At 36.5% G+C, this 12,871-nt stretch overlaps 1 protein-coding gene across 1 annotated transcript; it reads right to left on the bottom strand.

Annotated features, from left to right (window-relative positions):
* Positions 1-7,099: 7,099 nt before the first annotated feature.
* On the bottom strand, positions 7,100-11,459 carry LOC102721323 (probable prefoldin subunit 3). Its single transcript, XM_006664040.3, has 6 exons — positions 11,246-11,459; positions 8,734-8,791; positions 8,535-8,606; positions 7,686-7,805; positions 7,504-7,605; positions 7,100-7,410 (listed from the first exon to the last, which is right to left on the bottom strand). Exons 1-6 carry the CDS (start codon positions 11,416-11,418, stop codon positions 7,342-7,344), a joined length of 594 nt encoding a protein of 197 aa, XP_006664103.1. The 5' UTR covers positions 11,419-11,459; the 3' UTR covers positions 7,100-7,341.
* Positions 11,460-12,871: the final 1,412 nt, after the last annotated feature.

Here is a 12,871-nt window from a genome sequence, read left to right as displayed (position 1 = left end):
GTGAAAAAAATGAAGCCAAAAAAAAAACACCATCAACGTTAAATTAGCATATGTATTCTTCTGTGCTAATTGTTGAATAGATAAATGATTGTAATAACCATTATAAAGTTGAAAAATAGATTTAAAACTTTATGCTAAGAAATTCATCGAGAGATATGCTATACATTAATTATTCCTGCAGAGGATTACCCAAGGCAAAAAATGGGCATATGTTGAAGAATTGCACCACATACTGATCTGGAGGCTGGAGTAGAATCGTTCAGTAGTCTGGCCAACAGTGTCAGGTCCTATTTGCGTAGATGAACTATGAGAAAATTTTTTATTAAATAAACCTTTTTAGCAAGTAATTTTATTAGGGTGCGTTTGGTTCATGGTCAAGACTGGATGGGATATGACGATCCATATTTTGTTGGATATGGCGATCCAGTTTTTTATTTGGTTGAGCGAATATGGCGATCCAGTCTTTTGTTTGATGGTAGGGATGAAGATGGATTTGGTGATCCTTTTGTTTGGTTGGAGAGAGTACGATGAATTTGTAGATGAGTATAACTCCCATCAAATTAATACACAATACAAAACATAAAATCAAATTAATACACAATACAAAACATAAAATTTTCAACAATTCACTTTCTCCATTATAAATATACATAGGAAAAAGAAAAAAAAGAAGAAATAAGAAAAAAAGGAAGAAAAGGCTGGATCTGGGCGGCTGGGCCGCCGCCGCCTCCTCCTCCCCCCGGCCGTCGCCTCCTCCCGCCAGCCGCCGCGTCGCGCCTCCTTCCCCGGCCACCGCCGTCGCCTCCTCCCCACGGCCGCTGGCGCGCTCGTCTTCGTCGCCGCCTCCCCCCGGCTGCCGCGCGCTCGTCGTCGCTGGTGCGCTCGTCGCCGTCGCCGCCACGCTCATCGCCATCGTCGTCGTCGGCGGCCAGCTCATGGCCCTGCTCATCGTCGCCTTCGTCGGCGGCGGCCAGCTCGTCGCCGCGCTCGTCGTCGCCGGTTAGCTCGTCGCCATCGGTTAGCTCGTCGCCCGCTCGTCGCCGTCAGCCAGCTCGCCCGCTCGCCTACTCACTCGGGCGGCCAAATCCGACCAAATCGGCCGGATTCCTCCATCCGGCATTTGGGGGAATATTCCCCCCGGGCCGTCCTATCCCACTCCCGCCCACCAACCAAACACCTACAAAAAATGGACCGTCATATCCTATTCATCTAAAACCCCCCATCCAAACACATCCTTACTAAACCACCGGGCAGAATTTTTCTATAACTGAACCTTTCGGCCATGTCAATATTGGTGGCGTGACAAGAGAACGTTGCCACGCAGCCTAGTCAGCGTAGCATGGCATAGGAGTCTTGCCACGCCATTGTCAGTGGCGTGGCAAGACAATGCTACCGTTTTGGCACGCCAATATTGGTAGTATGGCTAAAAGGTTTATACGTTGAAAATATTTTCTCCGGAGGTTTAGTAATAAAATTATTTATTAAAAATTTTTAAAATAAAAAATTCGAACTATGAGGGAGTGAGTATATTTAAATAAAAATAATTTATGAATAAAAACTTTTATATACTTCGCCGGTCGGCGGTGTGGACGACGAAGGAGAAGAAAGGTTTGCGTTTTAGGGAGGCCGGTCAACTATTAGGGGCCATTTAGTGTGAGCTTATTAAGCATGGTCTGTTTGGTGTCCAACTGTCTAAGTGCAGCATCAGTGTGAGAAAGCGAAGAAAAGGTTTCAGTACACACCACTGTACACGTACTCCCTCCTTCCAAAAAAACATACTCCCACCGTTTAATAACGGAAGATATTTCATTTTTTTACATGTAACGTTTAACCATTTCTCTTATTTAAAAAATTATATAAATATCATTTTTTTCTTGTGACCTACTTGTTATAAAAAGAACTTTAAGCATTACTTTTTATTTTTTATATTTCTACTAAATTTTTTAATAAGACGAATGGTCAAACCTTATATAAAAAAGTCAAACATTACATTATGTTATATTATGAAACGGAGGTAATAATTCATAAGGATGAATCTGAACATAGCCATCTTTAGGAATTTGGATTTTTCTTTTGGACGGAGGGAGCAGGCCTCCTGGGTATAGGTCCAAAAATATGAGAATCAACTTAACTTCCTCCTTTATTACTAACTCTAGTAGACGCATTTTATCTGTTCTGATTTAGTTATCATCGTTAATTATCATTGTGTTAAATTTACTATTAATATTTTATAAAAGATTAATTTATGGTCAGTAATCATATGGTTGTGCTTGTATACCATATACTCCGTCTATGTTTTTATTTGACGCTATTGACTTTTAAATCTACGTTTAACCATTTATCATATTCAAAACTTTTGTGTAAATATGACAAATTATAAATCATGCTTAAAGTGTCTTTAGTAATAAATCAAATCACAATAAAATAATTAATAATTATGTATTTTTTTAATAACACGAATGGTCAAATGTAGATAAATAGTCAACGGTATCAAATAAAAATAAGTAGAGAGAGTTTTTAAGGGACAACTAATTTATTGACCATGCTGTGAAGCCTAACTAACAAAATGATCATATCTTTTCAGTTTGCTTATTTGACCTTCGTTTCAAAAAAAATAAATAAATAAACCAACCGTCTAACCCTATTCCGTTAACCTTGGCTGACAGTGTTAACAAAAACAAAAATATAAATTAAAATATTTGAAATATATGTGACACGTTATGGAGATATTTGAATTATTTAAAATACATTTGATATGTTTTGCACAGATTTGATTTATCAAGAATATATTTCAAATTTGTGCATAACGTATCAAATATATCACAAATATAATTCAAAATTCTCCATAATGTATCACATATATTTCAAACAATTAAATTAGAAAGTAGGGTCAAATAAGCAAAAGCAAAGTGAAAAAAACTAGGATCATTTTGTTAGTTGTGCTTCAAAACAGGGTTAATAGAGCAATTGCGCTTTTTATATATATATATAGGATGAGTGCCCAAAGTTAATAAAAGAAAATACAACCTCCTTTTTATTTATTTGAAACTATTGGCTTCTAGAACTATGTTCGATTATTCATCTTATTTAAAAAAATTATATAAATATTTAATATATAAGACATGTTTAAAGTACATTTAATAGTGAAGAAACAACATCAAAATAATTAATATTATGTCTTTAATAAAAAATATCAAATGTTAATTTCAAAATCAACGATATCAACCGTTAAAAAACTAATTAGGAAGTAGTAACTAGTGATAATCATTTGGAAGCCGAGGTAACTATTTTGCCCACAAGGCACAAGCACTACTACGAAAAATTGTGCACCCCTTCCAATTCTTTTTGACTTGAACTGCCTCGGATATATACTTTTCCACTAAAGTTTTTAACCTACTATTCCATTTTCCACCAATCAACTTCACCCAATTTAATTTCACCAACTCTATAATACATTATAAACCTGAAAATCCTTATATTCTACAATTAACATAGAGTATTGTTTATTACTCATGTTCGATCTTACTAGGTGTTCGTGCGTGGCAACGACATTTTATTAAAAATATCATTAACAAATATTAATGTTATTTTTTTGTATATATATCGTCTCAGAATTGATGTATATACTTTTCACCAACACACGATGCATTGGTTACCCAATCATTTTTTCTTCTCTTTTCGAGAGAGTAAAGTCTAGTGGGTGCTTGGTATGTAATTTTAATAGTCGTTTTTATTAAAAAATATATATAGTTTTTGACGAGGTGGGTGGCAGATTTACCGTCCACACTCATATTTTATAAGAGTGTAGATAAACAGAAAAAAAAGCCATGCGAAAGCATTCACTGTAGGCCTTCATCTTTTGTCTTTTTGCTAAAAAATTCAAACGACATATTTGCAAATAAAAAATAATTTATAAATAAAAAATATATACATGTTTTTAACTATTTAAAATAAAATGCTAAAAAATAAACTACAATAAAAATACTAAAATTAACTCTAAGTTTAATATTGAAATTTAAATTTTGACTTATTAGTATAGGCAGTAGCGAAAAAATTGGCCCATAAACGCTGTTTACAGTCAAATCAAAGCAGTTAATAGTTGTCGTACAGGAGCAGCTGCCACCTACAAAATTACGATATCAGCATTATCTTTTGTTTCAATTTATACTTAAAACCAAAATATGATTTTTTAATCTTAAATTTAAGGCAAATTTTGCTACAAGAGTTTGTGTTCTTTGCCGGTGAACACTACAAAACAAGATTGTATTTCGGCAGAAGAGCACCATAAAAAAGTTATAATTATTCACTGGACAACGGTGATATTATTTTATAGTTTTCGCTGGTTTAATTTGAGAAAACATGACTAAACTACTAAATGTCCTTATACGAGGATGACGTCATATAAAGGATCCATTTGTAGTGTACCTACAGTGGAACTGGTTCTTGTCTTCCTCAGCTCCTCCGATGAGAGCCTATTCTCGTCGTCCTCCTCCGTCTCCGAAATGAAAGAGACAAGCGTATTTTTATTACTTTTACTATTTTTCTCTCTCCAAAACCAGTGGAAAGTATAAAATAATGTCGTCGGTGTCCAGTGGCTAATTACTATTTTTTTACGGTGTCCTCCGACCAAATCACGATCTTGCAATATCTTATAGCAAAGAACGCAAACTTTCTATGTCCTGTAGTAAATTTGTCCTAAATTTAAATTTAGAGTTGATTTTAGTGAGAGTTTTTATCATAGTTTATTTTTCAGCCTTTAAGTTTTATTCACAAATTATTCTTTGTTGGTAAATATTAAAAAATAAAATACGATAAAAAAATACTAAAGTCAACTCTAAATTTAAGGTTAAAATTCAAATTTTAGCTTATAAAAATGAGCAGCACCTAAAAGATGAAACCGAGCATCTCCAACAACACTCCAATATGAACTCCAAAAATCAAATATTGGTATGAAAAGCTAAAAACGTACTTTAACCGTTGCCCAAAATAGCTCCCAATTTTTTTAGCATCCCCAAGCACCGGTATTCTTTGAGCCAAATCTAGACCACCTAATGGGACTCCCAATCTCACTATTCACGCTAATTCTTTTCACCGGCACCATTTTTCTGTCCACCACAACACCACCGGCGCCATTTTTTATATGCTCATGTCCTATCTATGGTTATTTATCTATCACAAATTGTAAAAAAAAAAGTATAGTTTCTCTGTTATAGGAGAATGACATATAAGCACATATAAATAATTATTAGTTTTTATCTTGTAAATATCTATAATCCATCATATTCATTGTTCAATACTTAACTAAAATTAGATCATATTTCTGTCATTCTAAACTTATCCAAAGATACATATGCTACAATGGGTGCATTGATATCACCTTCTAATCATTCTAGTGGATCGTAAACTTAACTTATTTGATTTGGTTGCTCATATGTCCTACATTGTATGTATGTGTTATCAGATTTTCATGCATACAACATTTTGGTCTAGCTAACAGTAATTTCTACATGGCCGACTAACAAATTTTAGGAACCAATTTTAGGGCAATTGTTGGAGTTAGGACATGTTTTGGGGGCTAAAATATTTTAAGATGACCCCAATCTAAGATTATTAGGGACTGATTTTTATGTATTTGTTGGAGATGCTTTACCCGGTCAAATCAAAGCAGTTAATAGTTGTCCCGCAAGAGCAGCTGCCAACCTACGAAAAATATGAGTCATATCTTTTAATTTGTGCGTCAAAAGATAAATTTTTAATCCTAAACTTAGAGTTAATTTTAGATAGGTTTTTATCATAATTTATTTTTCAGTCTTTAGAACACATGTATAAAAGTTTTATTAATGATTATTTTTTGTTGGTAAATATATTGTTATAGTTTTTCTCTCAAAAAGCAAAAGGATGGCGTTCATTACTTTAAGCCTTAACTGTTGACTCAAGACAACATAATCAGCATTAACACCAGATGGCTACTAGTAAATTCTAGTTGGTGGTTCATACGTAATTTTAATAGTCGTTTTTTAATAGATAGTTTGTGTCAGTGATGAGGTGGGCAGTTAGATTTACCGTCCACCCTCGTTTTATAAGAGTACAGATAAACAGTAAAAACCACGCGAAAGCATGTCACTATAGGCCTTCATCTTTTGGCTAAAAAAATCAAAAGATATACTTACAAATAAAATATAATTTATAAATAAAAAGTTCATATATATGTTTTTAATTACTACCTCCATTTAATAATGTAAGATGTTTGACTTTTTTGGTTATAACGTTTGACCATTCATCTTATTTAAAAGTTCAGTACAGATATAAAAAAATGACAAGTCGTGCTTAAAGTTCTTTGGATAATAAAGTAAGTCACAAGCAAAATAAATAATATTTTCATAATTTTTTGAATAAGACAAATGATCAAAAATTACTGCAAAAAAGTCAAACAACAGAGGGAGTATCTAGCAAATGTTAAAAAAATTAAATATGATAAAAAATACCAAAATCAACTCTAAATTTGAGGTTGAAATTTAAATTTTAGCTTATAAAAATACGCACCCCCGAAAAGATGAGACCATAAGCGCTCCTTACCCGGTCAAATCAAAGTTGTTAAAATAGTTGTCGTGCAAGAGCAGCTGCCAACCTATATTCCGATGAGTCTAATCTTTTCATTTCTGCGTCAAAATATAAATTTTTAATTCTAAATTTATAGTTAATTTTAGAATTTATTTTTCATCGTAATTTATTTTTCAGTCTTTAGAATTTTTTCAATCCTAAATTTGAAGTTAATTTTAGATAGGTTTTCATCGTAATTTATTTTTTAGTCTTTAGAACACGTGTAAAAAAATTTATATTTATAAATTATTTTTGTTAGTAAATATGTTGTTTTAGTTTTTCTCTCAAAAAGCAGAAAGATGGGGTTGGCATTCATTACTTTAATCCATAACTGTTGACTCAAGACAACATAATCGGCATTAACACCTGATACCGACAACATAGTCGGCAAAATTGAGCATCTCATGCCTCCTGTTCTAACCTTGCTCAGGTTGACATTGAACGGTACACATCAATTATAAGAGAACTGCAAGTATTCAACCAACCAACTAACCATGTCTTCTAAGAATGATGATATATTGCTCCTCGAAAATATGTTCAATCAAACGAGGAAAGACGGCAAGCAGTCAAAACCGATGTGCAACTCAAACTTCTACTCGCAACGGAGTTCCAATCATCCAGACACCATAAAAAAGAAACCTTGATATACTGTTACACAATAAGGCGCCAACAAAGGGCACACGCTACGCTGGACTAAACTGCCTGGCTGAGGTTGGTAAGAAGTACAAAAATGTGGCGATCTCATTGGCTGGTAGCCTGCTTGCTTCTCCGTTGGTGCACGTCCCAGTTGAACACTCGGGCAATTGTAACCTGACCAAGATGGCATCATGGTTAGGATGCTCAACCAAACAGAATTTATGAGTTGAAGCCTTGAAGGAATCATAGGTCGGATAGCCAGTTTACCTGAGTGATGGTTTGCTGGTCCCGCAAGAACTGGAGATCAGCAACAAGGACTTCTAAACTGGCCTTGGCATTCTCCAGATTCTTTTTCAGGAGGGCATTGGCCTGTAAAATATAAAGGCGTGAGGGAAGAAGCTAAAGCAGGAGGGAATGTGAATTCAGATGCTTGGTATGCCGAAAATAACCTCGTCGCAGGAGTACTCCAGCATTACATTTGCACCCAACCATAGGCACACAGAATCGGTGTCCTCAATTTTTGCCCGGGAGTAGATCCCCTCGGATAATTCAAAATCAGCAGTGAGTGCCTGCAACAAGTTATTTGGAAGTCATGACACTTGGCTTTTAATAAGATGACCAGTCTGTTTAGACAGCACTATGATTAGAACCCCGCATGGTTGAGCCTTAAAGAAACTATCAATAACTCAAATCTCTTCCCCATATACACATATAAAAACCTTGAAGAAGGCTAATTGTCATTTTGGTGCTTACCATTTGTAGTAGTTCTAAAAAATTCATGCACATTGCCACTTTGGTTTATCGTAAATAACATTTTATATGCTCTAATATAACATAGTTTCCTGTTTTTTATAATCATGTAATAAAAAAATTATGCACTATATATTATTATTTATCAGTCACTCAAATGTAAAACTAACATACACCAGACATTAATATGATGCTATGTCACAGTAGAACAAAAAATGACAATTAGCACTTTGGCATTTCTCCAATATATGAAAGCACAGTTGTAATCAGCAATCTACATTTAGGGATAACAGGACAAGGTGATAGCTAAGTGTATGGTGTACTTCACCAAACATAACTAACAGAAAAGTGTTAAAAGGGTAAGTGAAATATCAAAGTTGAATATTTGATGAGCATAGGCATGGTACTGTATTTCATCCGGTATCCAGGACAAAAAAATTTACGTGCATAACCATACAGAATTAAAGCATTTTCTGCTAAAAAGAAACAAACATCCCAATCACACCGCAAATACATTACTGAAAGATGACCTCAAGGAGTGTACAAACCTCACCCAGAGCCCTTTTAGCTTGTAAAGTCGCAACAATATCCAAGCACTTCTCAATATCAGGAATTTTCGCCTGTGGCAACAGAATAGAAGATTAGTTAAACACCCTAGCTTCAGCACCCATAATGGACAACTATGTATACAAGTTGCATAAGTCAGTTCAATGAACAAGAAATCCATAAGTTTGATTGTATGAGCACCTGAAGATCCCTCTGTTGCGCTAGAAGTTTCATCTCCACTATTTTATACTGCTGTAGCCTTAAAAAAAAGGGGGGGTAAATAATGGATTAAATTACTCCTTAAATAAGGCACAACCAAATAGAAGTGAAAGTGCACACAACAGATAAGATTGTGCCAAGACTGCTAGATATTTCCAAACAAAAAAAATTGAAGAATTTGTTCTCAACTATGTACCAAATATCTGTCCAAATGGGCATGATCATTTTGACACCATAGATTTTCTGTTTGTCTTTACAAAGCTAATATAAAGTGCATGAGAAGAATCAGCTCTACACATGAAGTAGCCTAACAGAACACCAAATGACAGATCACACAGAATTTCCAATATACACTGAAAGGGAAATACTACTTAATAGAATGTCATGCTCAAAATATTATGAATAAAACAACGAACTTTTTGCATGTCCTAACTCCTAAGAGTTTACGTAGTAGCAACTAGGAGTGATAGGCTAGAAGATAGCTCGCCACATATTATATCATTCAACTAGCTAAAATACCTGTGCGTTGCCATGGATAAAAATGCACTATACACGTGCTAGCATTGTTTGGAACAAGTTAATTATAAGATTTTTTAAAACAATTTTATCCCTGCAGATGGCATTGAACGGTAAACTTGTATAGTAGAGATGAAATACGATATTAATAATATGTAGAAGGACCATTTTTTTAACATTAAATGGCATGGAGTATAGATGTTATACTTATATGCATTTTGGAGAGTGTCTTTTAGTGTCTTTCTAGCTCTCCGAGTGGAAAGTGGTTTTTGTAATGTAATTTTGCTTCTTTCATTATAGCTGTCCTTTTATGCAGCCTTGCAATGTAATTGAGAACAGCTCTTCTGTGGTGCTTCATCTTATCAGTCTAGAAGTAACAGCAATTTAAATCTGAGCTATTGATTGACTGAGGTTAGTTTTGGCCTAACATAAATATAGCTAACAAGGAAAACAGCTAGGTGCTAATTAAGTTGCCACCGAATCTATTTCTTATTATGTGTTCATATCCCATAATGTGATTTGCATTTTTCAGTGCAAACAAAAAGTACTGAAAGAAAGGGTATTCTAGCAAGTGACGAGGAGAATAGTAAATTTTTTGACCAAAATAGATGGAATTAATTGTTTTTAATATCTCTCCGTTCAAACAACATTTCTTTCTTTTTATATTATCATTAATGATAAATGTAAATGTGTAAAGCTATCAATAACTTTAAAAGGTTATAGCTGGTCAAAGCAAACAAACACTCTCCATATAAGGTTGCGCGACTTTTTTTAAAAAAAAATCCAAATCAGAATAATTGGTCAGATGTCTACGTATGTATGCCATTATTAACTTTAAATTTGTAAAGCTATCATTAACTTGTTATAGCATGCCTTATTAGTATTACTTGAAATATTAGCAATAACCACAATATTCAGTGACAGGTTAAAATGAGCTTTATGACAAATGAGAGAGTTGCTTGGCGTTTCAATCATGGGACAGTTAATTTCCACATTGATCGAGATGCTTGTAGCTTTGACGAGAGTTTAAGATCCCAAGAAGGGAACAGCCTTTCCCAGATCAAGCATGATACAAGGGCATAACAAACATTGCATAAGCTGCAATACATAATCAGCAATTTCATTGAACAATGTGTCTTTGACAAGAAATCCAGCTATCGTCCAAAACCAGCTGGATGCATTGTTTGCAAATGCAAGCACCGCCAACTCGTGTACCAATGGGCATCACCAACAAGGCAACAATAATCAAAGAAATCGATCCGTTGGTGCTAGACAATCAAAAAAGGTATGCACACTCAAGGGCCGTTGCCTAATCAAATCGGCAAACAGGTAGGAGGGGTGAAAACGGTCACGGAAATTCCCGATCGACCGAGCGCCGTTTCCGTTTTTAGCCAGAACTTGTTTTTTCTAAATTCTGTCAGCGTCAGTATTGTAGTCAGACACCAAACAATTGATCCCTGACAGACCCAACGCCATTTCCGTAGAGGAAATGCTACGGATTCCGTCTGTGTTCACCCCTTTGCCAAACGTTCTTCAATAACAAGGAGGAGACCGAGGCTTGAACTCAGAGATCCAGGCAAAGGAACCAATCACAATCCCTTCAACGCCATGCCACCACCAAACCCTGCAATCCTCAAGTTTCGCCTCCAGGACAGGCTAAATTCCCGAGGAACTCGCCGGTGATAGATCACGCGGCGACATAGACGATAGATAGATCCAAGGTACGCGCGCCGGCAGTACGCCGAACCTCCATCAAGCGCACGGAGACGCCGTCCCATCTTGCCGATCCATCACCAACCAGACGAGGAGGGGGAGTGCTACCCCCCCCCCCCCCTGGCCCTAAGGATCCGCCTCGCCGGCGGCGAGCCCACCCTTCCACGGACAAGGCGCTTCGGGAAGCGCGCCAAGGAAGAGAAGAAGAGGGGGACGCGTCGCGAGACTAGCTAGCTACACAGGCTACCACTAGCTATCTATCTACCTTTCCTGGAGGAAGGCGAGGCCGGAGTTGACGTCGAGCCCGGCCTGGCGGAGGTAGGTCTCGACGTCCTCGACGAAGGACGCCGCCGGGATGCCCCGCCGCTCCGTCACCCCCTGTGGCGTCGCCGCCGCCGCCGCCGAGGAGGAGGAGGAGGAGGCCGCCGCCGCCGCCATGGGAATGAGAGAAAGAGAGAGAGAGAGAGGAAGGAGAAGGCCCAGATGGAGAGGAATCGCGTGGCCCAAAGTAAATGGGAGGGGTGGTCGCGGCGCCGCTCTCTCGCTGCTCGGTGGGGCCCACCTCCCCGCCTCTCTGGGACTCGTCCTGGGCTCTCTCGGCCCGGCCCAAGTAGACCGAGTTCTTTCTTTCTTCTCCTCTTCGTTCCTTTATTTTGCACGCGCAAGTTAGTATTGTGAAAGTCAGTCGCCCTAACCGTTTAATCAGCCATATATGCGGAAACGGTGATCGATCCATACCGTATCGTTAAGTCAGAGTAACAGTAAATTTCGGTACAACTATAAACAAATGACACGATTAATCGGTCATATTTAGTCTAATTGGTCTAATCAACATTAAAGTGTGTTTATTAAACTATTGTAGGCTCGCAGCATAGCTGCACTCGCTTCTATGGGCAAGCTTAGTTATATTAATATATTGTTATTTGTATTCTTTAAGCAAATAATGGTGTTTTCATGTTATACTTACATAAAAGTATAAATATAGCTGATTAAAATTGTATAATCTCCATCAACTACAACATTAACATAAAAACATATTCGTTGTATAAAATATGTATAATTCCATTTAATTATCCATATTCCGACTAATCATTTAACGGTACCGTCCGATATCCATATTCCGTCTTTCACAACACAAACATGCGCTTGCCGAACTGCTAAACATTATGTTTTTTTAAAAAAATTCTATATAATAGTTTCTTCAAATATCATATTTATTTATTTTTTAATTCTTTACAACTAATAGTTAATTAATCATGTACTAATTGATTACTACGCTTTTCACGCCATCCGTCCGAACGTGACTGTAATCGTGCTGCGTCTTATCTGTGTCTCGTTCAAACCAAACGAGTAAAATTCAGAGAAGTATTTCCCCCACTATTTTGATAAATGATGTCGTTGATTTTTTACATATTTAACTATTTATCTAATTTAAAAAATGTGTAATTATTATTTTATGTTTCTTTCTATGTTTATCCTAGGCAATCAAATGATAATATTTAGTAATATTATGACCAAGAAATACATCGGTGGTTTTAGCCGTTTGATACCATTCTATTTCTTTTCCCTGAAGAAGATGCACCAAACAATCTCTGGATTAAGGTAGACGCTCTTTAAATCCGGAAGGACATTAATTATTTCTGCCGCAATGTCAAGAGCATCAATTGTGCTACGTAGCTATGCTTTTTTCAGAGCGATACATGCAACTCGTGTGAGTTGCCCAACCTCTTCGATGTCTTGGAAAAAGCACTCGTCTTATCGTTCCATATTTGGACTGCATTGCGTCCCTTCACCGGCTTATTACACAATTTGAACACCCGACCATGGAAAATGGTCGCGCAAGAACCAGCCAATTTCAAGCTTGAACTCCTTAGTGTCCCCTATGAAAGCC

Source organism: Oryza brachyantha, chromosome 12 (genome assembly GCF_000231095.2).
Source record: "Oryza brachyantha chromosome 12, ObraRS2, whole genome shotgun sequence".
NCBI lineage: Eukaryota > Viridiplantae > Streptophyta > Magnoliopsida > Poales > Poaceae > Oryza > Oryza brachyantha.
Note: the sequence above shows the minus strand (reverse complement) of the source record. Positions and strands in the feature narration are given on the sequence as shown.